At 45.0% G+C, this 25,304-nt stretch overlaps 1 protein-coding gene across 2 annotated transcripts in view; it reads left to right on the plus strand.

The window, feature by feature from the left end:
- Positions 1-25,304, plus strand: part of MYO1D (myosin ID) — a 181,746-nt gene that overhangs the window by 119,052 nt on the left and 37,390 nt on the right. The window contains exons 21-22 of one of the 2 annotated variants that reach the window (XM_077917458.1): positions 1,585-1,739; positions 19,756-19,893. In XM_077917458.1, the coding sequence (XP_077773584.1) occupies positions 1,585-1,739; positions 19,756-19,893 (293 nt within the window). The remainder of the gene's footprint in view (positions 1-1,584; positions 1,740-19,755; positions 19,894-25,304) is intronic. The other variant, XM_028704045.2, reaches the window with a different exon arrangement.

Below are 25,304 nucleotides of genomic sequence, written 5' to 3' on the forward strand. Positions count from 1 at the left end.
GCCCCTTGGTGAATTTGGTTGCCCTTTTCTGCACCGCAGGCAGAGAGTGGGACTCCAAATACTTTTTATAAATGGCTCAGGGCCGCAATACCTCAAGGACCGCCTCTTTCTATATGAACCTAACCGAACTCTGAGATCATCTTCTGATGCCCTCCTTTGTGTGCCTGCTCCTCGAGAGGTCTGGAGGAAGACAACACGAGAACGGGGCCTTCTCTGCAGTGGTTCCCCATCTGTGGAATGCTCTCTCCAGGGAAGTTCGCCTGGCGCCTTCATTATACACCTTTAGGCGCCAGGCAAAACCATTCCTTTTTAACCAGGCCTTTGGTTTATTTGATTGACATCCGATGCCCTTTTAAAATGTGCAGGGTTTTTTTTGGCGGGGAGGCTGTTGGGTTGTTGTTTTTATTTTGATTCTATATTTTATGGTTTTGTGTTCTGGTTTTGTTCTGTGAGCCACCCTGAGACTCCGGGTATAGGGCGGCGTATAAATTCAATTAGTAGTAATAATTCTAATAAGTACCGTATTTTTCGCCCTATAGGACGCAATTTTTCCCCTCCAAAAATGAAGGGGAAATGTGTGTGTGTCCTTTGGGGCGAATGCAGGCTTTCGCTGAAGCCTGGAGAGTGAGAGGGGTCGGTGCGCAGCTCTCCGCTTCTCACAGCTCCAGGCTTCTCACAGCTCTCCGCATGGCGCGGGAGCCCGGCGCTGGGCTCCCGCTGCTTGCGGAGAGTTGCCTGCATGCTGAAGCCTGGGTGCGTTGAGCTCAGCGCGCCCAGGCTTTGTGCAGCTCTCCGCAAGGCGCTGGGCTCCCGCGGCTTGCGGAGAGTTGCCTGTTCTGGGGGCTGGGGTCAGGGGTCAGGGGAAGCTTCCCCCACCCCAGCCCTGCGCCTGGGGAAAAAAATAAATTTCCCCCCTTTATTTCCCCCCAAAAAAACTAGGTGCGCCTTATGGGACGGTGCGTCCTATAGGGCGAAAAATATGGTACTTTTTCTGGGGGGGATGCAGGGATATGCATCCCCCTAAACATTTTGTGAATCTATAAGTTTGGCCTCATTGAGGGTCCGTATTTCAATATGAATAGGAAACTGAGAGTACCCTTAAATTTTTTTTTAGAAAAAAATCCTGATTCTAATAATTATAAATATATCATGTAGTGCAACCGAAACAAAGCTTCCTAATATATTTCTAATATGCTTAGCTGCTTCCTAAGTACTTGAGGTGCTACTGTGAAATTTAATGTATGCCTTGCTTTTAAGGTTCTGTTTAATTGCTCAACTGTCTGTAGGCACTTCTATATTATACAAAGTCATATTTGAAATACTAATGTCAAAACATATAGTGTGCTGCTCGTAGTAAATGTACCTGAGTCCCTGTGTTATTTCTGCTTTGAGGTCACTTGAGAGGCAAAAGCCAGGCACTTGCCCTGTTAAATTCTGGTTAATCAGACATGGCTGTCATTCCAGAAACGGGTGGTAGGGGGAAGGTGTCTGTATTTGCAATCTAATTTTCTATGACTACTGCAAAGCATTCACGAAGGCATGGAACTTGGTGAACCTTAACGTTTCCCTTCTTTCTTTGCTCAGCTGACGGGATTGAGTGTCTCCAATGGAAAAGACCAGCTTGCAGTTTTCCACACAAAGGACAACAAGGACCTAATTGTGTGCCTCCTCAGCATGCATCCAGTCAATGAGAGCAAGATCGGAGAGTTGATTGGAGTCCTGGCAAATCACTTCAAAAGGTTAGTTTAAGTACATCTGGAGATCTCTCTAGAGTTTGACTCCTCAGGGCTTGCACAAACCTGTATTTTGACCATGTAAGTAGCTCTTTTTGGCTACCCAACAGATGTGTCAACTGTAAGCCAAACTCTAGGTGTTGTGACACCATGCATTTGTATGTGCTTTAGGTTTGACAGTGTAGGACCAGAATGACTACTAATAGTTGTCCCGTGTATGGAAAGAAGCAGTATTTGGTCTCAGCTCGTCTGTGCCTTTTAATTCCCAACAGCCTATTCCACTGCGCCTTCTATTTTCCACTTGCACCCACTAATTATGTGTATAATTTGAAAAGCACTCAGCTTTTGTCGCAAAGTTCTTTCACACCCAGAATCATTTTGACTTGATTAATAATAGCTGCTGCTACAGCAGCTCTCCCATTTATTACTCATCCTAGCTTTCCCTTAATCAGGCATGGCCAAACTTGGCCCTCCAGCTGTTTTGGGATCACAACTCCCATCATCCTTAGCTAACAGGACCAGTGGTCAGGGATGATGTGAATTGTAGTCCCAAAACAGCTGGAGAACCAAGTTTGACCATGCCTGCTTTAAGTGAATTCCCTTAAAAGGTTCAAGTTTGAAATATGACCAGTTTTGGTCAGTACAAGTTGGCATCTACTACATTGTTAATAGAGTTCAATATAATATGTTGTTATGGATGGAAATCCAAAATGGTCCTTCTTGTTGCAAAGTGGAGTTTGGTCTCCTACATCTTTGACATGGTTTCATAGTAATCTACTTTTATTAAAACATACCACAGGAGCCCAATATAACTTATGTGGAACCTTTTGCTGAACCTCGCCTCAAATTTAAATTAGTAGCAAATACTATGATATTTGGAAGGACGCGGGTGGCGCTGTGGGTTAAACCATAGAGCCTAGGAGTTGCCGATCAGAAGGTCGGTGGTTCGAATCCCCACGACGGGGTGAGCTCCCGTTGCTCGGTCCTTGCTCCTGCCAACCTAGCAGTTCGAAAGCACGTCAAAGTGCAAGTAGATAAATAGGTACCACTCCGGCGGGAAGGTAAACGGTGTTTCCGTGCACTGCTCTGGTTCACCAGAAGCAGCTTAGTCATGCTGGCCACATGACCCGGAAGCTGTACGCCGGCTCCCTCAGCCAATAAAGCGAGATGAGTGCCGCAACCCCAGAGTCGATCACGACTGGACCTAATGGTCAGGGGTCCCTTTACCTTTACCTTTACTATGAGTGCCTCCTTCCAATTCACTGAGGTTTCCCCACTCCGGAATATACCATTGGGTGTGGGAGAGAATATCACGTGAAGCAAGCTTTGACACCTGTCTCAGTCCAGTGCTTGAGACCTGTGGTAGATGCTTTGTCTGTGTGATTTGTGCCTCCATAGTTGTATAGGATGTTAGGGGAGCAGGTAGTACTTCTGGTGGGGGACATGTCATGTTCCTTCTGGGGTAGTTTGTCCACCTTTGGTCCCCACCCTGCACTCAGCTCTCACCTGAGGTTCCTAGAAGCTGTCAGCATGTGACAGCATCCCCCACCTGGGAGTGGCTTTGGCTGGTCAACTAAACCAGGTGAGGGTAGCTGATGAGTCTCAAACCCTCAGTGAGTTAGTGACTTCCCCTGCATGCAAAGACAGGCTCCGGCAGATTAAGCAGATGGGACCATTAATGGGTCCAACAGTCAAGAAGGTGGTTTCCGCACATGCTATAGAGGGAAGTGAGGGGCTTTTCAACTGGGGAAGGTGGCGCATCTAGGAGGAGGAAAACTCTGGTCCTAAACTTCTGCCTTGTAGGATATTTTCGGGAAAATAAAAGACTAAGGAGTAAACCCTACACAAATCCGGAGTGGAGTCCCTAAGACGGTTGGATGGCGTCTTGTATGCCTCTTTTTGGCAAATCCTGCAGCCAGGCTGCTGCCAAATGTATTGTTCTGCTTTCCTTTGGACCATATCACCAAGGCCAGAGGGGAGACTTGTCATCTGGGCCACCCAGGACTCCATACACACCACCTAGGCTTGTGCCCCAGAGAGATGCTAACACAGTGGTTTGACTTCACCCCTGGAGGCGCACTCCTTTGTCTCTTGAGACAATAGATGCCAACAAGTTTGTGCTGCAGGAAATTATACAGATACCCAGTAGAGGGCGCTAGTGAGGTGGGAGAAACTGCAATGATGGGAGCTTGAGATCTGCTAGTTCCTGACTTTCTTGATTCCAGCTACCCCAGTGCCTTTAGCCTTTACCTATTAATTTACTATGGCATAATTCAAGGTGTTGTTGTTGTTTAGCCGTGTTCAACTCTTCGTGACCCCATGGACCAGAGCACACCAGGCACTCCTGTCTTCCACTGCCTCCGCAGTTTGGTCAAACTCATGCTGGTAGCTTCGAGAACACTATCCAACCACCTCATCCTCTGTCGTCCCCTTCTCCTTGTGCCCTCCATCTTTCCCAACATCAGGGTCTTTTCCAGGGAGTCTTCTCTTCTCATGAGGTGGCCAAAGTATTGGAGCCTCAGCTTCAGGATCTGTCCTTCCCGTGAGCAGTCAGGGCTGATTTCCTTCAGAATGGAGAGGTTTGATCTTCTTGCAGTCCATGGGACTCTCAAGAGTCTCCTCCAGCACCATAATTCAAAAGCATCCATTCTTCGGCAATCAGCCTTCTTTATGGTCCAGCTCTCACTTCCATACATCACTACTGGGGAAACCATAGCTTTAACTATACGGACCTTTGTTGGCAAGGTGATGTCTCTGCTTTTTAAGATGCTGTCTAGGTTTGTCATTGCTTTCCTCCCAAGAAGCAGGCGTCTTTTAATTTCGTGACTGCTGTCACCATCTGCAGTAATCATGGAGCCCAAGAAAGTAAAATCTCTCACTGCCTCCATTTATAATTCAAGGTATAGTTCAGTAAAACCATCTCTCTGGTCGTCTCACACAGAACAATATTTGCTTCAGTCAATAAGCCTTAGTTGACCTAAGTCAGTGTTGGCCAACATTTACCCTCCAGACCAGACAGTGGTCCTCCTGGAACCAGGAGTTTGCAAACTGACCCCCTTACATGTGTCCATGGCCAAGCTCCATAGTTAAGTTGGTGCCATCAATAATAGCTTCGCGGTTATGAAGGCATGGCTGGAGCATGGCACAGGAACAAAGGAAGTAGCCTTATACTAAGTCAGACCCCTCTAGCTCAGTGTGGTTGGCAGTGACTGGCAGTGGCTCTCCAGGATTTCAGACAGGAGTCTCTCCCAAGCTTAGCTGGAGATGCCAGGGTTGAATGTGGGACCTCCAGCTTGCAAGACAGATGCTCTACCTCTGAGCTACAGCCCTTTCCCATAAAAAAATTCCAAAATGAAATATTACTTGAAAGCATAGATAGAATATCTTACCTTTAGCCAATCAATTTCCTGAAAAGAGAGGAGTGTTGAAAGATATTGATTAAGGAAGCCTATGCATATGACAGTATCAGGAGGGGAGGAAAAATAGGGACCACAATTGGAAAACAAAACAAATCTCTGATTTGATGGACCCGTCTTCCAACTACCCTAATAATGTGGATTTCACTGAGCTTTGCCACACCTGTGGTGGGGGTGAGGAGATTGTTTCCACTGCAGCTGCTCTAGAAGCCCTTCAGCAGCCAGAAATATTTTCAGCAATTTGCTTAATGGAAACAGTGGAATGCAAACCTCCACTCCCTTAAAAGAAAAGAGGGGTTCATATTGCATAGCAACTCCAGACAGAAATGCTTTTTGTCCCTCTTTCTTCTACAGTCAAGTTTATTGTGCTTTTCTGAACTGGGATCCTGATGCTTAATTTATATCTTGCAGCACTTAATTGCTATGTCCTGTTGCCTGCTTTGAGAGCATGGAATCCCAGTGTACATAAGTAATGCACAATTAAAATGCTTTAAAGATTTCGAAGTTGCCCCACCCAATCCAAGGGCTCAGGCTCATAACCGTGTCCCTGATTACTGTCCCGAAGGCCTGCAAGCTTAAGAGCAAGAAATAATGAAAGTAGGGAATAGTTGGAGAGACAAAACATAAAATCTAACGGGATACATGCATTTCTACACTGACGGGGTGTGTGGAGAGGTAGGCCAGCTAGATTGAACCAAGGTATTAAGCAAACAACGAGTCCTATTCACTTCATGTGGCACCCTAGTGGATGTGGTGAGAAAATGACTGTGTTGGTGCGTCATGCCAAACCATGGTTTTGTGTAATGTGCAGAGGACACAGTGAGCCTCAAGCTCCCGCGCTCCCCATTCCTTCTCTTCCTACATGGTCAGGAGAAGGACTTGGGGAGCTTTTATTTTCCATTGCCCTTAAATGCATCTGTTTGTTTCATTTGAACTGATGAGCATGGTTTCGCGCCATGATCAGTTTTAAAACAAGCCAACTTCAGACCATGGTTTATGGAGCTGACTTGTTTCAAGAAAACCTAGTTAGTGTAACCCACGATCCCCAGTACAGATGAAATGACAAGCCACATTTATGGGAAACCAAATATAAAAGCTGTTGAAATCCTCCTCCTGGCTATACAGGGGGAGAAGTGTGTATTGGAGTGGCAGGGAATGAACAAGCCTTGAATATTGCTACAATTCATGCACCTCGCTAAAACCATGGTTTAGTGTGATGTGCAAGCACAACCAATGTGTTTTGCTTTGTTTGCTTGAGATCTACCTCCCAGCTTTCAGATTCGTGGAAGATGTATTTAAAAATATGAAGTCGGTTTCTGCTTCTGAGGGGTGAGCTGCTGTTTGGCCCTGAGGAACATGTCACGAAGAGATTTGAGGTGCCAAAGCTTGATTTGCAAATAGTAACCGCTTATCAAGTGGAATCCTTGGACATTATTGTTTAGGACATGACCAAATTACAGCTGATGTATAAACGTAAGAAATCAAGAGTGCATTAAAAGAAAAGGGAAACTAAGCACCTTGTGTTGCTTTGGGAAACACAATCAGATGCTGTGTAACTAACCAGTACTCGCAAGAATTATCCTGCTACCTTTTGTGGGGTGAAGTCCCTGGTGCATACTAATAGTTTGTGAGTGACGGGCAAACTTTTGACAACTCCTGTGTTACAGGTCAAGGTGGAGAAAGGACTTGGGGAGCAGGTTACATGTTGGCACAGAATATTTGTGCCTAGCAGACGGTCCCTCTGCTGTTGGCTCCCTATGCTGTGCATACAAAGATCTCCCAACTATACCAGTCAAAACAAATGAGACTTGCCAGACACTTTCGTGCAATATTTTCCTCATTTCTCCAATGCAGTGTACACACGCCTCTCCCCTTGCCTGTTTGTTTTTCCTTTTCTTTAACCTCTGTAAAATGGGGCCAGTTCACCAGGCTTTTTCATAAACAAGTGACACACGGAATAACATGAGCCACCTGCACACGTCAGACTAGCTGAGTCAGCTGAAGCTGTTTCAGGTGAGCCTAGTCTTGGGTCACTAAACATCCAGTATGCAAGGAGATGAAACTGGAAGGGTTGGTGCCGAAGGTACAGGAAAAGGAAATGGGTGAAGCAATTGAGGGCAGAGGGAAGACAGAAGCAGACAGCAGCCATTTCAGAATGACTTGAAATACGAAGCATTCAGGAGCTGTGGATGTTGCGGCTTGTGGGTGTAGTTTTCTGGTCTGCAAATGGAGATATTGCCTGGCCTAAGGACTACTCTCATTTAACATCAAATCTACACAAACATTGTGGTGGTGTTTTTCATCATTCTCATGAAAAGTACTTTTAGAAATCCCACCCTCACTCCTGTGCTCCAAAAACATAGTGGAGCTTTTGTGCTCAGCAAACAAATGCTATGTTCTTGTAAGCAGAGCTGGTGTTGCGTTGTGGTTAAGAGTGGCAGCCAGGATCCCTGCTTCAAATTTCACCTTAGCCGTGAGCTCGCTGCGATCTTAAGGAAGTCACTGTGTGTTAACCTCAGGCCCAGCAGCTGCAGAATGGGGAAAATAACTGGTGTCAGTTGATTGGCAGAGCTGTCAGGTCCCCAGATGTGTACCACTGCAGGAACGAAGGCTTTTCACACTCCCTAGAAGCAGTGCTTTCTTTGTGATGGTACTCACCATTGCAGAGTACTGTCACCTCTCCCCCTCTGTCTATGTCAACCATTCTGTGCTGGAACTCACAGCGCTCTTATCAAGATATGGGTACCAGCAGCTCATTTTACCAAAATAATAATAATGAAGCAATTCCTAAAAGCAAGCCAGATTCAACACAGTAGGTCTTTTCCATCTGCAAACATGCTTTGGGTTGCACTGCACATAATACAGTCATACCTTGGTTCTCGAACGGCTTAGTCGATGAACAAATTGGCTCCCAAATGCCAAAAACACGGAAGTAAGTGTTCTGGTTTTTTAACGTTTTTTGGAAGCCAAACGTCCGACGTGGCTTCCGCTTGAGTGCAGGAAGCTCCTGCAGCCAATCGGAAGCCGCATCTTGGTTTTCGAACGGTTTCGGGAGTTGAATGGACTTCCAGAACGGATTAAGTTCAAGAACCAAGGTTCCACTGTATCTGAATGCTGAGTATTAGTACTACTTATTTACTCTGCTTCTTTTCATATTGGCCCAGAGCAACCTTGAGGGTGCCTTTAATGCGGGAGTGGAGATCTCAAGGCTCTGCAGATGTGATTGGACACCAACTCCCATCACCCTCAGCCAGTGTGGCCAGTAGTCAAGAATTATGGTAGCTGTAGTCCAGCAGCAGCTGGAAGGCCACAGGTTTTACATCTCTTACTTTAGTGTGTTAGATGTCCTTGCCGCTTGGACTCAATGAGATTCATTCACAACATCCGCTGCTCAATTTTTGGAACTGCTTTTTAAAATCTAGTTTTAATATTGTCCAACCCTTCAGCTTCAAAACCCAGACAACTGTTTTAAAACCCCTTCTATACAGTCATAGAAGCATTTGTATTAAGAAGGTTTCCCTCAAAATCTGCCTCCCTCTTTCTTTCTTTCTTTCTTTCTTTCTTTCTTTCTTTCTTTCTTAATTTTAAGCTTGGATTGCTTCCTTCTCCTCCATTAAATGCTGCCCTCGAGAACTGTATGGATACCAAATGAGCTCCGACTCAAATAATTTATTTTGCAGTCTGTTAAACAAGTGCAAGCTTCAGGATTATTCCCACCCCCCATTTCAGCAAGGTTTCCCCTCTATTTGAGAAGAAACACTGGAGATGTTGCTGAAGCGGAATATGCATAACGCCAGTGTCTCTTTCGAGACAGATATAGAGACATGGCAAGGTTTATAGTTTCCCCTTAATGTTAATGAGCGAGCATCTTCCTGAGGAAATGGCTCTCTGCAGAAGTGCAGAACACCTCCACTCGAAACAGCCATTGAAAACTTGCTAATGTCAGATTTATCTGTCACTTAAGCATTTGTATGCTATTGGAAAGTTGATTTCTGCTGACAAAGGATGCCAGTAAAGAAGGCAGCCAAATCCTAGCTAATGACAGGGCCTTGTCTGCAAGAGTGTGTGAGGCAAAGCAGCTTGCCAGAAAAGACCCTTTTTTCCCTTTTTTGGAAAAGTTTTTATTGTTCAAATAATTCAGCATTGATACACACATATTGCGAATATACAAGCATACAAACATACATTTCATACAATCCTTAAAAATGTTCAAACATACCTACACTCAATCCCACAGATAATTCCTTTTCCCCTCACCATCCACCACCCCTCACCCCACCTCTGTGTTAGACTTCCAATCTACTCAATTGCAATTTCTTTCCACTTCTATTACTTTCTTTCACACACCTTTAACCAAATTTCATGCTTCTTTTCCTATTACACATTGTTATCCATCTTATTTAGTATTTCAGTATTTAAAACGGGACGCGGGTGGCGCTGTGGGTTAAAGCCTCAGCGCCTAGGACTTGCCGATCGAAGGGTCGGCAGTTCGAATCCCCGCGGCGGGGTGCGCTCCCGTCGTTCGGTCCCAGCGCCTGCCAACCTAGCAGTTCGAAAGCACCTTCGGGTGCAAGTAGATAAATAGGGATCGCTTACCAGCGGGAAGGTAAATGGCGTTCCGTGTGCTGCGCTGGCTCGCCAGATGCAGCTTGTCACGCTGGCCACGTGACCCGGAAGTGTCTCCGGACAGCGCTGGCCCCCGGCCTATAGAGTGAGATGAGCGCACAACCCTCGAGTCTTGTCAAGACTGGCCCGTACGGGCAGGGGTACCTTTACCTTTTATTTAAAACGGAACTTGTTTATTCTAATAGGAGTTCTGATTTTTCAATATGGTTTTGCAAGTATCCTTTAAACACCTTCCAGTCCCTGTCTATCTTCTCTTTTGAGATCCTTCCAATTTCTCCCGTTGTTTTGGATATATTGTAGTACTCCAATAATTTGGCAAGCCACTCTATTTTTGTCGGTATAATACCACTTTTCCGATTTTTCGCAATCCCTCCCGAAGCTGCGCGCTTGGTGGAAGAGGACGACCATCCCAGATAGAAGGAGTGTACCGTTCTTCGGTCAAGGGTATACGATAGCTGCGCTCCTCTGCTAGAACCTCCAAACAAACCAGAAAAGACCCTAACTACCCCTTTAAAATATACATTTCATTTTCAATTTATCTATACATTACTTATAAAAAGCACCCTGAAATCATTACATAAACCATCACAAATAATTCAGCCATGAAAGTAACGCTGAGGGGCAGTTCAGGTGTCGTAATCTCTGTTCAGCAAACCATTGTTTATTAATGCAAGCGGCATCCACCTCTCCTTCTCTCAGATGCTGGCTTTGATGCTTCAATCATGGCAACCCACAATTTCCTGTTACATCCGAAATAGCAAACTGAGATGGATTAATTTTCGTTTACTAACCATTTTATAGCCCTGGCTTCACAACCTTGTTAGCAAACCAGGATTAACTGAGATCTGGTGGTATTAGGAAACCATGGTTTAACAAACCACTATAGAAACAGTCACTCCACTGTGGGAGGGCAGGAACAAAGAGGGGAGTACCCAGGCACAGTGCTTGTTCTCAGCTTAATAAACCATGGTTTTATTTCGTGGAGATTGTTAATGTCTGAACTAGTCCACTTAAATGAAATGCAAGCAGATTAGAGGATGTGAAAATATTTTATGGGACAAACCTTTCTAAACGCCTGCGTGGTTGGCTATAGATAAGTTTGGTTTGGAAACCTGTTCCACAATCTTGCAGTTGCTGTATACAGTGGTACCTCAGTTCTTGAAAGGAATCCATTCCGGAAGCCTATTCGGCTTTCGAAACGTTCAAAAACCTAGGTGCGACTTCCCATTGTTTGCAAGAGCTTCGTGCACTCAGCAGAAGCCGTGTCACACGTTTGGGTTCCGAAAAGTGTTGAAAATGGAAGAATTTACAGTCATACCTTGGGTTAAAGTTGCTTCAGGTTGAGCGTTTTCAGGTTGCTCTCTGCGGCGACCTGGTAGTAACGGAATGCATTACTTCCGGGTTTTGCCACTCGCGCATGCGCAGACACTCAAAATGACGTCACGCACATGTGCAGAAGCGGTGAATCACGATCCACAGACGTGGGTTGCGTTCGCTTCAGGATGCGAACAGGCCTCCGGAATGGATCCCGTTCTCATCCACAGGTACCACTGTACTTCTGGGTTTTTGGCATTCGACAACCGAAACATACGACAGCGAAGGCATTTGGGAACCAAGGTACCGCTGTATACCATATTCTGGCATCCCAGGGATCTAAGTTTCTTTAGTTCCTGAGAGTACACGGTGACTTTAAAAAACCCAAAACCAAACGGTGCGTGTCCTACGGCAACTTAAATCTAAATTCTGAACGTAACACACTTAGGACCTCAAAATAAAGCTCCATTCATGGCATGTTGCTGCCTGATAGTGGCTGTGCAATTGTCTTCTCTGGGATCCCCATTTTCTCTCAAGGTGCCTACCATCTAGAGACCCTCCTCTTTATCTAGCAGTAGAATGCTTCTGAAGTTGTTGTAGGCTGGAGACAATGTTCCTCTCATCCTGAGTAGATAACCATGGAATTCCAACAGTAGCAGCAAGTTGTGGCCGTGCTCTACAAAAATGTGTGTTGAATGCAGTAAGCATGTAAGCCGCCCGAGTCCCAAGGATCTAAAGGTGGCTGGTCTTGCTGCTAGTTTTCTTAGGCTACCTGCTGCTCCCAAATCCTTTGTGCACACTCACAAACAGATGGTGGCTGATTTGGCTGCTCTAGCCAGAGTTTAAATTCACCGACAGCAGCATTATGGAGCTGTCAAAAGATCCATCTGCCCCAAGCAGCTGTCCTGGCATTTGCCTGTCTGCCTCTTTGGGAAATTCTGTGCCTCCTTGTTCTCAGGCAGACATATAACTTTGCTGCTACTGCTGTTTTATTGGGACAGGAATGGAAGCAGGACCATCTGCCTGATAGCTTTAATCAGAAAAAGGTTACTTCTCTCCCCCAGCCTCCCCACAAACCTTTTCTTATCTTTTTAGCTGATAGTTTTCTGGCTGTGTCCAGAGGCAGTTCTGGGCTGTAGATAGCTACTTCGGGTTTCTTGGACACAGGTCATGTGCATTCATTGTGTTTGTGTGCGAGAGAGAGAGAGTGAGTCAGTGACTCTTGCCTTTGTGTGTGTTCCCAAACCCTCCAGTGAGTAAGGCTGAAAGACTTTACTTAATTAATTTTTACTACATTTCTGTTTAACCGCAGATCTAAGGCAGAGTGCCTTTTTTGTAATCATGACTCTTTCACATACCGGGATTTATTTTGGTCCGTTTAATTGTTCTCTGAACAGGAGAATCTTTATGAAAGCTTGAAGCTATTCAACTAGTTGACAGATGACCCATCCTGTACTTGTAACCAAAAAGTGCTGTTTGGCGTTTTTAAAAAGTAGGTTTAAAAATAAAATACCATTCATTTGTTTCAATGCATTTATTTTTTATCTGATGCATTTTCAAATTAAAACCATTGAAGAATTACTAGGTGTTTCACAATCAATCATTCTCTTTTCTTAAAAAATAATAATAAAACCACCCAAACAATAAACTATCGATTTTAGATATCCTGTAAGTCTGCCAGCGTGGGCGGAGTATACCTTATTTTTCGCTCTATAAGACGCACCAGACCACAAGACGCACCTAGTTTTTGGAGGAGGAAAACAAGAAAAAAAATATTCTGAATCTCAGAAGCTGTGCAGCGATCCCGCTGGCTGTCCTGGCTTATGGGATAGCCGTGCGCAGCCTCTCCCGGGCTGGGGAGGCTGCGCACGGCTAAACAAGAAGCCAGGACAGCCAGCGGGATCGCAGCGCAGCCATCCTGCTGCGCAGTGAAAGCAGCAATCCCTCTTGCTGTTCTGGCTTCTGGGATAGCTCCGCAACCTGCATTCGCTCCATAAGACGCACACACATTTCCCCTTACTTTTTAGGAGGGAAAAAGTGAGCCTTATAGAGCAAAAAATACAGTACATATAACAACAACAACAACAAACATGTATTTAAGCAAGCAGAATAGCCCACAATCCACAATGCATCCCTATCTGCATTTTTGTAACAAGTTGTACAAAAAACCTTGCAGTTTGTGTATATTTCTTGATCAAGTAGCTGCTGATTTGCCTTGCATATACATGTTCATTCTGTGACATTAATTCTACAGCTACCAAGCTTCCAATGCAATGAATAGGCAAGTGTGGATGCTTGATTACTTATCAACAAACACATGAAGAAAGCTCACTTTAGTGGCAGAATTATATATTCGAGTCCAGGGGAATAAAACAACTTTTACCACATTATATGTGTTTTTATGCTAGTTGGTGTCTGTGTCGGATCTGAATTGCTTTTTATATTGCTGCTTTTAAAAATTGTTTTATATCTAATGTTTTTATATGTGCAGATGTTTCAACTGTTTTTATATATTGTGTTATTCTGTTTTGATCGTATTGGAAGGCCCCATGGGAAGCGTCTCGTAAATGAAATCACGCCTGCAACAGTGGGCATCGGAAATTATAACGTATATTCTTTGATAAATTACAATATTTCAATGGGCTTCCTTTTTAAGATGCCGTTGTGGTATTTTCAAACCTGCATAACAAGCCATTGTGAGCCTCTTGCATTAGCATAAAGGTAAAGGTAAAGGTACCCCTGCCCGTACTGGCCAGTCTTGACAGACTCTAGGGTTGTGCGCCCATCTCATTCTATAGGCCGGGGGCCAGCGCTGTCCGAAGACACTTCCGGGTCACGTGGCCAGCGTGACAAGCTGCATCTGGCGAGCCAGCGCAGCACACGGAACGCCGTTTACCTTCCCGCCAGTAAGCGGTCCCTATTTATCTACTTGCACCCGGGGGTGCTTTCGAACTGCTAGGTTGGCAGGCGCTGGGACTGAACAATGGGAGCGCACCGCACCCGCACCGCGGGGATTCGAACCGCCGACCTTTCGATCGGCAAGCCCTAGGCACTGGGGCTTTTACCCACAGTGCCACCCGTGTCATTCATTAGCATAGAATCATAGAATTGTAGAGTTGGAAAGGACCCCAAGAGTCCAACTCCCTGCAATGCAGGAATCTCAACTAAAACATCCTTGGAAGATGGCCATGAAACATCTGCTTTAAAATCTTAAATGAAAGAGTACACCACCTTCTGAAGGAGTCCATTCCACTGTCAAGCAGCTCTTACCATCAGAAAGTTCTTCCTAATGTTTAGTCAGGATATTATTGTGTCGCATGTTCTCACCTGCACATGGTCACCCATTCTTCTGGTAAAGGTGTAAAGCGCTTGGATGGTCACAGCAAACTTGCCCCCTTCTTTCCAGCTGTAGTGGCTGCAGCATAGACCAGCAGACTGAGACTCTTTAATAACAAGGAATATTCTTGGTAGGTATCCTGCGATGGAGCTTTCCGTTTGTGGCAGATCAGCAAGAAAAGAGTTCAAGTTTCCACATTCTGTGGAACTCCACATTCTGATCAGATATTTCTCCGCATTTCCAGTATCTCATTCTGATAGGGCACCTGCACCTGCAAATTACGGTTAGAATTTCAACTCTCAATGATGCATGGTGATTTTGGGGGCCCAGATTTTGGGGGTCAACATTCCCATGTGAACTGCATGTTTCATTGGCAGGCGTACAGAGATTTCTTGCCAGCTGAAAAAGATCCATGGCAGACTAAAAGCTTGAAAACAGCTAGTGTATATATTTTATAATCAGGGCTAAGTATATCAATACATAGGGATGCGGGTGGCACTATGGGTTAAACCATAGTGGTTTGCCAATCAAAAGGTCGGTGGTTCGAATCCCCATGAAGGGGTGAGCTCCCATTGCACGCAGTGCAAGAAGATAAATAGGTACCGCTCCGGCGGGAAGGTAAATGGCGTTTCCGTGCGCTGCTCTGGTTTCGCCAGAAGCAGCTTAGTCATGCTGGCCACATGACCTGGAAAAACTGTCTGCGGAAGCGGACAAACGCCGGCTCCCTCGGCCTGTAAAGCGAGATGAGCACCACAAACCCAGAGTCGTTCACAACTGGACTTAATTGTCAGGGGTCCCTTTACCGTGTGTGTGTGTGTGTGTGTGTGTGTGTGTGTGTGTGAGAGAGAGAGAGAGAGAGAGAGAGAGAGAGAGAGAGAGAGAGAGATGAGACAACTGGGATTGAAAAACTTGACTGTCTCTCTGGCCAAAGGCCCTTGCTATGTCAGCTTCAAGACTGAGGTAATAACTCTGACTTGGCATAATTGGAAGGCATCTGAGGTGCTTTTGAAGTGCCAAGCATTTATGAGAACAAGTTAATGAGGCTTCAGCTCCTCAAACAGTGATTCACACCTTGGGTAGAGACTCCAGATCACCTCTCCTATATGACCTCCAGCCAAAAGAAACCACACACACAACACCAGAAAAACTTAATTGCATCTCCCATTCTGCCAAATTGGTGGAGTGGCTATCTATTAATATCCTGGCTTTACAGCTACAATCAAAGCGCCCCAGTTTGGCATGCCTGTGATTGTTTTAATTTTAATTTTTTAATCCTTAAAGATGATCCACTGGCCATTTTAATAGAGTGGATCTGAAATAATGAGAGCCATTATCTTGTTACAGACCATTCTATCCCTAGTACTTAGGCTGTCAAACAAACATTCGTATTGCCATGCTTTCTGTTGTTATAAGTTAGCTATGGATACAGTTGCACATACATTCTTTGCTCAGAATTGTGTTGTATCATTGCAGTTATAGTCGTGCCATATCTGTAACAAAACCTATGATGCAGTGCAACTGTGGCCCAAGCGAGTTTCCAAAAATATATTTGTTTTATGGTTCTGTTGGGTTTTTTTATTGTATCTTTATTTTATTTTAAACTTTTGTAAACTGTCCTAAGAATGATTGTTTGTGGAAGGGCAATATAAATTCTGACCAGTAAATAAATTTATTTGGAGCTTTCGCAATTCGACATATGGCAATACAGCAATTGCACTGCAGCAGTGCACACTTTTTGAAATTCCCTTGATTTTGGAACAATGTAGTAAGCCCCAAAGGGACACGGGTGGCGCTGTGGGTAAAAGCCTCAGCGCCTAGGGCTTGCCAATCGAAAGGTCGGCGGTTCGAATCCCCGTGGCGGGGTGCGCTCCCGTTGCTCGGTCCCAGCGCCTGCCAACCTAGCAGTTCGAAAGCACCCCCGGGTGCAAGTAGATAAATAGGAACCGCTTTCTAGCGGGAAGGTAAACGGCGTTTCCGTGTGCGGCTCTGGCTCGCCAGAGCAGCGATGTCACGCTGGCCACGTGACCCGGAAGTGTCTCCGGACAGCGCTGGCCCCCGGCCTCTTGAGTGAGATGGGCGCACAACCCCAGAGTCTGGCAAGACTGGCCCGTACGGGCAGGGGTACCTTTACCTTTACCTTTAGTAAGCCCCAAACAGTCCCACCATCTTGTTACACGTAGTATGGTTGACCATGTCTTTCAGTAGTCTCTCCAGCTGCTGCCCAGGCCCTTATCTCTTCCCCTGTCATCTCTACTGCTTCACATCTTCCCTTGATGAACCCCCCAAACCTTATCGTATTTGTGCTCCACAAGCTGTTCATTTTGTAACCTAGTAAGTTGAAAGGATCTAAAGCAGGCAGGGGGAAAAGATGCTTGTGTGTGGGTGTTTTTGGATTCCCTATTCTTTTCCGTCTCTATTCATGAGGAGTCAGGAGGATGTTTCAGAAAACTGGGTCAGGCATAACTCATCCTCTTCAAGCCCTGCTCAGGCCTTGTAGCCAAACCTCCGTTGTATGAAAAGTGACAGCAGATATTTGTCAAAGTGTTAATGGTGACATTTAAACCAGATTCCTAGCCGTCTAGCTGTTTTTCTTAGTGCTTGACCTGTCAGCTCTTTGTCAGCATTCTGTGTGATGTGCCTCGGTATATTAACTTTGTTTGTTATTAGGCGTGAAATATAACATCAGTGTGGGTACTGTTTTTCTCTCTTTGCATGAAATATGGTGGATTCCCTCTGCTGGGTAAAGATTCACTTAATGAGCTTCAAGGCTGGGTTGGCCAATGCTTTGTGAAGCATCAGCCATTGGGATGAAAGCTACGCTGTTCAAATGGGGAAGCCATGTTCTCTTTGGCCTAGTTTGGATTCTGCAGGCAATTTTATCTCTGTAGATGCTTTCAAGGAAAGCTGAAGTGGGATAGCAGCTGTAATGGGTGCCTGGGCCTGGGACTGCTTTGGATTACTCTATCCACCAGTGGTTTGTGGATATACCACACTTTTGTCCTTGAGGAAGACTTGGAAGATTCAGAAGCACCCTAAAAGTAAAGTGCTTCTGGGCGCACTTTGACCAACCATGCTAAAAAGCCCCAAGTAGAGTGTTGAATTTCTGTTCCATTTAGTTTTATCAGCTGGACTCTTTCTTCTTCTTCTTCTTCTTCTTCTTCTTCTTCTTCTTCTTCTTCTTCTTCTTCTTCTTCTTCTTCTTGTCCAGTATGCCTTCTATTTTAGATAGGAAGTCCCCTTTCCTTTCTACTGCAGGGAGTATCATTTCAACTGTTTACTTGTTTCAAAAGACAGAGAGCTTATGACTAATGGATTACTGTACAGGAAATCTACTTTCTGTGTGTTTGGGAGGATTCAAGTGGGAGCAAGTTCACAGCAGCACCCTTGTGACACTGATATAGAAATCCCCATTTCCTCATATCGCTCAATAGCTGCTTTGACTAAACAATTCAGTGCATAACCCAGGTGCCAAAGACTGACGTTCCTGAAACCCTCCTGTGCTCAGCAGGTTTTTATAAGCTGAGGTTTTGATGTATTAACAGAGCAAATGACTGGAGCCTGCCTGCCTAGGCGGGCCTGTCTCCTCCAACCTTCTCTTCAGTCAAGAACTGGAAATTCTGGCTTTCCTGATAGGCAACTGTCTGCCAGAAACGTGACCAGGTGAAAGCTGTGGAGATCTCAAAATGGCAATAGGCCATGGCTGTCCCTCCAACAGAAAAGTCAAGCAAATCATAGTCTAATTTCTGTGCCAAGGAAAGTCTTGTTTTGTACTTGAAATTGCAGAAGCATACGCGATGTTTAAACTGTGCAGAAAGTTGTTCTGTGCAGATGCTGCTTAAATGTGTTCAAATCTTTCCTCACAACCATGAAAACTAGATATTTTGAAGGTCTAAGCTGAATGCGCTTGTAGTATTTTGGGAACATTCTTTGCAGTGTTAAAAATTCCCCCCCCCCCCCGATTTTTTGGCAATAATAATCACCCTATTTGTTTTCATTGCTCTCTGTTACCTTCAATGGGCTTAAATTACCTTCAGTAATATAGTCAGCCAAATCTGGCTATATTCTGTTATATCATTCCATTTGCAAGGTGATCCCTGATAGTATTGGGTTTCCCATGTGACAGTGCAGGAGAAAGAAGCAAACAGCAACTTGAAGGGGGGGGGGAGGCAACAAAATAGTGGCAGAGAGAAAGAATGAAACAAAACAAGACTGAAAAAAAGTTTTTAAAATAAATATTTCTATACTCCTCCCACCAAACTATTTTTGACCCCAAAAGTCCAAACCAAATAATGCCTGATGCAGCCGTAGGCTTAATAATAGTGTCCATATCACTTTTAAATTAACAGAGCTTAACAACTGGGGTGGCACTTTCAGGTTTTTCTCAGTGGTTGGCCAATGATGAAATTGATGAGAGACTGATACATCCGGTCGTTAGTTCTGAAAGATCTATTATTATAGCCCTGTAGAGAAGCTCAGGCTTTGTGTATCTTGAACCACCTGCATTTGTTCCTAATTTGTTCCTGTGTTGACTTTGCTGCTCTTTGTGAGTCTTTCAAACCCGGCATTTTAAGCAAGAGTCATGGCCCTTGTTTTTACCAGCAACTTCATTCCAAGTTCTGTCTGTCTGTCTTGACCATGTCATTCTGAAATCAAGTGCCGCATGCTCTCTGAGGCATTACAAACCGAACAGGAAGGAGCAGAGGAGAATGACCCTATAAGAGTATTTGTTTGGGGGTGCATCACTGAGAGCCAGTGTGGTGTAGTGGTTAGGAGCGGTAGACTCGTAATCTGGTGAACCGGGTTCGCTTCCCCGCTCCTCCACATGCAGCTGCTGGGTGACCTTGGGCCAGTCACACTTCTCTGAAGTCTCTCAGCCTCACTCACCTCACAGAGTGTTTGTTGTGGGGGAGGAAGGGGAAGGAGAATGTTAGCCGCTTTGAGACTCCTCAAAGCGGGATATCAAATCCAAACTCCTCTTAATGGCCGGTTCTCAGTTTTCTTGCACATTTCATGCAAATCATGCCACTGTTGCCCTTTTATAACTAAAAAGTAATGTCACCATTCCAGATATTTTTACCTGGTGAAATGTTACTAAAACTCTTTGCACAGCTATAGAAATAGGAGGTGTTTGAGAAATTGGGAGACCTGAAAATGAGAACAATGTACTTTGTTCTAAGTCACCGCTGCTCCCCACATGAACCAACCTAGACCCTGTGATCATAATCTGAGGCCCAGGACATTTTTGAGGACCGGGACATTTGAGCACTTAAATATATTACACCTGGGTTTTTGTTTTTATTTTTTTAAAGAAATGATTTGGGGTTTGCAGGGCCGAGGAAACCTCTCCTTGGGACCTTGGAGAGTCACTGCCACTTGGAGTAAGACGCTATTGGGCCGTGAGAAGCAGTGATCTGACTCAGTATAGGGCAACATGTGCCAGGTGGGAATGCAATTTGAAAGCCGACAGGTGAGTTTGTCAACTGAGAAGCCCTAGAAAGCTGAGCAGCCCAAGCTATGCCTCATGCTGCTTTGGCATTGCACTCTGCTGATTCATAGGAGGCGGAGGCAGCACTGCGGACTGACTTCCCTGTCTTGCAGACCTCTTTGTACTGTGAGAACCAGATTGGGCGGTGGCACAACCAGGTTAATGGCACAAGCCCTGTGGGAACTGATGTCTGTCTAGAGCTTGATGATTTTCACTATATAGGCACTACTGTTGGTGCAACACCGGGACTTCAAAGCTGGAAATGCTAGGAATGCTGCCAAAGGACGCAGTCAGCAGGCGCACACATTAGGACATAGGGATTGAGAAGGCATCCTGTATATGGGAGAGAGCTGAACATTTGCCAGTGAGCTGCCCTTGACTTTATCTCATTCCTTACACACACTTCCAAAGATTTCACAACTCAGGATTCCCACAGAAGGATCCCACAGAATTGTTGCATCTCTATAGCATGGGTATCACCTGGGGGCTCTGCCGGAGCTGAGAAACAACTTGTCCCCGTATACTTATTTGCTTGCCACTGGAATGGGTGTTCAGGGGGTAGAGAGATTTCCCAAAGCAATGCCTGGAAATCTTTATCAGCGCTGTGTGTCTGTATCCTCTCAATTTTTTATTTGTGGAGTGTCCACAAAATCTCAGGTGCCATTATTGATAAGGATTACTAAACTTCTGTCATGCACGCAAAGCCATTTCCGCATTCTGTAGCACCCCTGTTTTATCATCTTAACCCGGCAAGCACATGTTTCGGAGCTTAGGTATCACATCAGGGCATCGCGGACGTGCCTACGTACTGCAGTGGTGCTGTCTCAGTACTGTGGACTAAATTCGGGATAGACCAGTGGAGTAGTCCCATCTGCTCAGGAAAAGATGGGAAAGGGAGCCTTGTGTTGTGAGAGGCACCAGTGAACTCTGTACCCTGACTAGGGTACTGGGGACAGTGCTTTCCATTTGCATGTCCCATGGTTGTGACTTGGGCTAGAGTCATGAAAACAGGAACAGGAACTCGCTGACAGATAGCCTGGACACTGCTGCTTTCCCATAACAGCAACAAGGGAAGCATGGTGTTAAGCCTTTAGTTGGATGCAGTTTGAAAATGACAGCGGTAAAAGTGGCCCTTGCTTCTTTGGCCTGGGCCTACTATTCCACGGCCAAAGGGTGCCAGCGTTACCATGGGGGACCTGGCATTCTGTGATGGGGACAGCCAGCCTGCAGCGCAAAAGCTAAATGTAGTCCCTCAAGTAATTTGTGACCTGGCTAAGATTCTATTCATGTCATGGGGGGGGGGTTGCTGTGGGTAAAACCACAGAGCCTAGGACTTGCCGATCAGAAGGTCGGCGGTCCGAATCCCTGCAATGGGCTGAGCTCCCGTTGCTCGGTCCCTGCTCCTGCCAACCTAGCAGTTCGAAAGCATGTCAAAGTCAAATAGATAAATAGGCGGGAAGGTAAACGGCGTTTCCGTGCGCCGCTCTGGTTCGCCAGAAGTGGCTTAGTCATGCTGGCCGCATGATCCGGAAGCTGTACGCCGGCTCCCTCGGCCAATAAATCGAGATGAGCGTCACAACCCCAGAGTCGGTCACAACTGGACCTAATGGTCAGGGGTCCCTTTACCTTAAAGGAGGGGGGTGCTGTTTTCAAAGGAGATAATTCGCAGTCTAATGCTACATATATGCTTTGGATTTTATATGCCCTGCCACCCACTGAAAGGATGCGTGGGGTCAAATCATTACCAAAACACGCCTGCAACCCAGGAACCGCTTTCTGCTGCATTGGATAACATTCCCAGGATTCTCAACTTTGCCTGTAAAGGAAGACTGAAAAAATTGTGTGTCCTTCATTTAAAAAACAAAACTTTTGATGTGACTTTTTCAGACGAAAACCTGCATAGCTGCTATCGAGGCTTTGATGCACTTATTTCCAGGGACCAGAAGCTTATGCGGCGTTATTTATTCGTTGCTACTTTGACTTCCTGCAAGCTGCAGTTTAAATTGATGCTTACGGTTTAATGGATGTATTGTAGGTGATTGATTAATCATGCCAAGCAATTATATTTGTAATTAGTTAGAAGCTAAAGTTTTTCTTAATCCACTTGATTTCTATAAGAAAATGTGAGTGGATTCAGAGAGAGAGAGAGAGAGAGAGAGAGAGAGGAAGGGAGGAGTTTTGAACTCTAAAAGGTTGAGCAATGAAAACTGCTGAATAGCTGCTGCTGCTGAATCTCCTTCCTTGGAACTTTTCAAAGGCAGGTTCATCAGGACGTGCATAAATGTTTATATATTTGCCATGTTTTCACTCATAAGAGAGGGTTGCCAAATGGCCTGTGTGATTTGAACCAGGCCAAGATACACTGAGTGCATTCATATTAAAGGGAAGAGCACAGCTTTGCTTTTCATATGAAAGGTCCCAAGTTGCGTTCCAGGCATTTCCAGGTAGGGGATGGTAAAGGCTTCTGCCTGAAACCCGGACAGGCTTGTGTGAATCAAGGGATGGGGAGCCCATATTGCTCCAGGTGTAATTGAACTCCAACACTCATAATTCCTGATGGTTCAGTATGCTCGCTGGGGCTGACAGCAGTTGGGAGTTCCACATTATCTGGAGGGGTTCTGCACCCCTAGTGTAGTCAGATCTGAGCTAGTTTGTCTGGTTCAGCATAAAGCATCATTGCTCTAGTCCCTTCTCTTTATTTTAGCACAGGACCATGATGCAAATTCATGGATATGAGTCTTTGCGCATTGTGTCGTTTCTGATCTTGGGATAGCCTCCAAGTAGCCAGCAAAATCTGGATGAAAAGCTCGGGACACAGGTGGCGCTGTGGGTTAAACCACAGAGCCTAGGGCTTGCTGATCAGAAGGTCAGCGGTTCGAATCCCCGCAACGGGGTGAGCTCCTGTTGCTCGGTCCCTGCTCCTGCCCACCTAGCAGTTCGAAAGCACGTCAAAGTGCAAGTAGATAAATAGGTACTGCTCCGGCGGGAAGGTAAATGGCGTTTCCATGTGCTGCTCTGGTTTGCCAGAAGCGGCTTAGTCATGCTGGCCACATGACCCAGAAGCTGTACGCCAGCTCCCTCGGCCAATAAAGCGAGATGAGCGCCGCAACCCCAGAGTCGGTCACGACTGGACCTAATGGTCAGGGGTCCCTTTACCTTTACCTTTAATCATTGCTGAAACTTTAATACAGACCTAACCACTGCTCTATCTTCTCTGCCGACAGAGCTGCTTGCAGAGCTCATTCTTCCACATTCCCCCAGCTTTTCATCCAGATTTTGCTGGCTACTTGGAGGCTATCCCAAGATCAGCAACAACACAATGCGCAAAGACTCATATCCATGAATTCACATCATGGTCCTATGTATGCTCAAGTATTGTCGGTGAGGAGAGAATCAGTACTGCATTAAAGCAGCAGTCTGTGCACTCTCAAAACCGCTCTGCTTGCACACCTAAATAAAAAGTTCCAGTTGCAATTGCAAGGTGGGCTTTGGCTGAAACAACTTGTTTTGAAATCTTAGGATGAGACGTGACTTTTGACTTCTTTGTTTTCAGCTGTCTGACCCAGTTTTATGTTACGGCCCTGGGGGAACTCCTCCAGGCTGCCTTCTCATCATGAAGTGACTTTGTGCTGGAGCTGCTAATTGTTGTGTAGGATTCCCAAGCTTTAGCCATGAGACTTACTGCTTAGTTGCATGTGGTGCATGATTAACATAGTGTGGGGAAGTGAATAGCTCCTGCCCCCGCCCCAGACCACAATGCAGATTGGGCAGGGATGGAACATGCCATGTTGCACCTAAAAGTGATAAGTTTTGATGCAACTGCATTGTGATCTAATGCTAAACTGTGAGGAACCACCAAAATACGGTTTGCACTTCCGCTGCACGGTGGCAACTCACTTTACAGATTATTTTCTTTTATTTTTATAAATTTATTTAATTTTCAGATTTTGAAATTTACAAACAATTGTTAAACAACCAAACCCTAAAGAGAATTCCATAAGTTCTCATGGACTTCCCTCCTCCCCTTTGTGGGTCCTTATGTTAACTTTTTTCCTTTTGCATCTTCTCTGTTAATCCAATTCTATTAAATCTCCATTACAACCATAGCCCAATGTTCAATTACGAGTATCATTCCAATCCTACTAATAGTTTTAATTGTTTACAGTGATTTTTAAGATAAGTTATATATTTTTCCCATTCCTTATTAAAAATTTTGGTCTTCCTGATTCTTAATTCTTCTAGTCATTTTTGCCATTTCAGCATAGTCCATCAGTTTAATCTGCCATTTTTCTCTGGTAGGGACTATGTCTTCTTTCCATCTCTGGGCTAGTAACATCTGGGCAGCAGTGGTCGCATACATAAATAGTCTCTTCTGGTCCCTTGGTATTTCGGCACCTAGAATTCCTGGAAGAAAAGTTTTGGATTTTTTAGAGAAGGTTATTTTATTTTTATTTTATTTCTTGCAACATTACATTCAGAAAGATAACATCTTTTAGCATTCTTTACTTTACACCTGGGACGCAGGTGGCGCTGTGGGTTAAACCACAGAGCCTAGGGCTTGCCAATCAGAAGGTCAGCGGTTCAAATCCCTGTGACGGGGTGAGCTCCCGTTCCTCGGTCCTTGCTCCTGCCAACCTAGCAGTTCGAAAGCACATCAAAGTGCAAGTAGATAAATAGGTACTGCTCCTATTTATTTATTTTAAGGTAAATGGTGTTTCCATGCGCTGCTCTGGTTCGCCAGAAGCGGCTTAGTCATGCTGGCCACATGACCTAGAAGCTGTACGCCAGCTCCCTCGGCCAATAAAGCGAGATGAGCGCCACCCCAGAGTCGGCCACGACTGGACCTAATGGTCAGGGGTCCCTTTACCTTCACCTACTTTACATTCTGTAAATATATATCCATATGTCACTATACATTTTCTCCTTTTATGTCCCTGTGACTTCCCTCCACCCGTGCTTGACATCATTTAGTTATTTTATATCCTTTAGTGTTGTGTTAAAACAAAGTACTTTACATAATAACCCATAGATAGCATCTTTTCCGTCTTTTAACTTGACTTTACAAACTTCAGTCTAACAATACTTTGCCATATATTCTTCTACACATTCCCATTCTTTCCTTAGTTTTTGATTAGGTTGTAATTTAATTGCTGCTGTCATTTTAGCCAGTTCGATAAATTCATAGAAGGTTATTTTAAACATTTTTTTCAGTTCATTGTATATCATCTCCCAGAATTCTTTTACTGCTTTACAAGTCCACCACATGTGATAAAAGGTGCCTTCTTTTTCCTTACATTTCCAGCATGTATTTGACCTTGTTTTATACATTTTAGCTAATTTGCTAGGGGTTAAATACCAGCGATACATCATTTTCATATAATAACCTCTCCCAT

Source organism: Podarcis muralis, chromosome 13 (assembly GCF_964188315.1).
Source record: "Podarcis muralis chromosome 13, rPodMur119.hap1.1, whole genome shotgun sequence".
In the NCBI taxonomy this organism is placed as follows: domain Eukaryota; kingdom Metazoa; phylum Chordata; class Lepidosauria; order Squamata; family Lacertidae; genus Podarcis; species Podarcis muralis.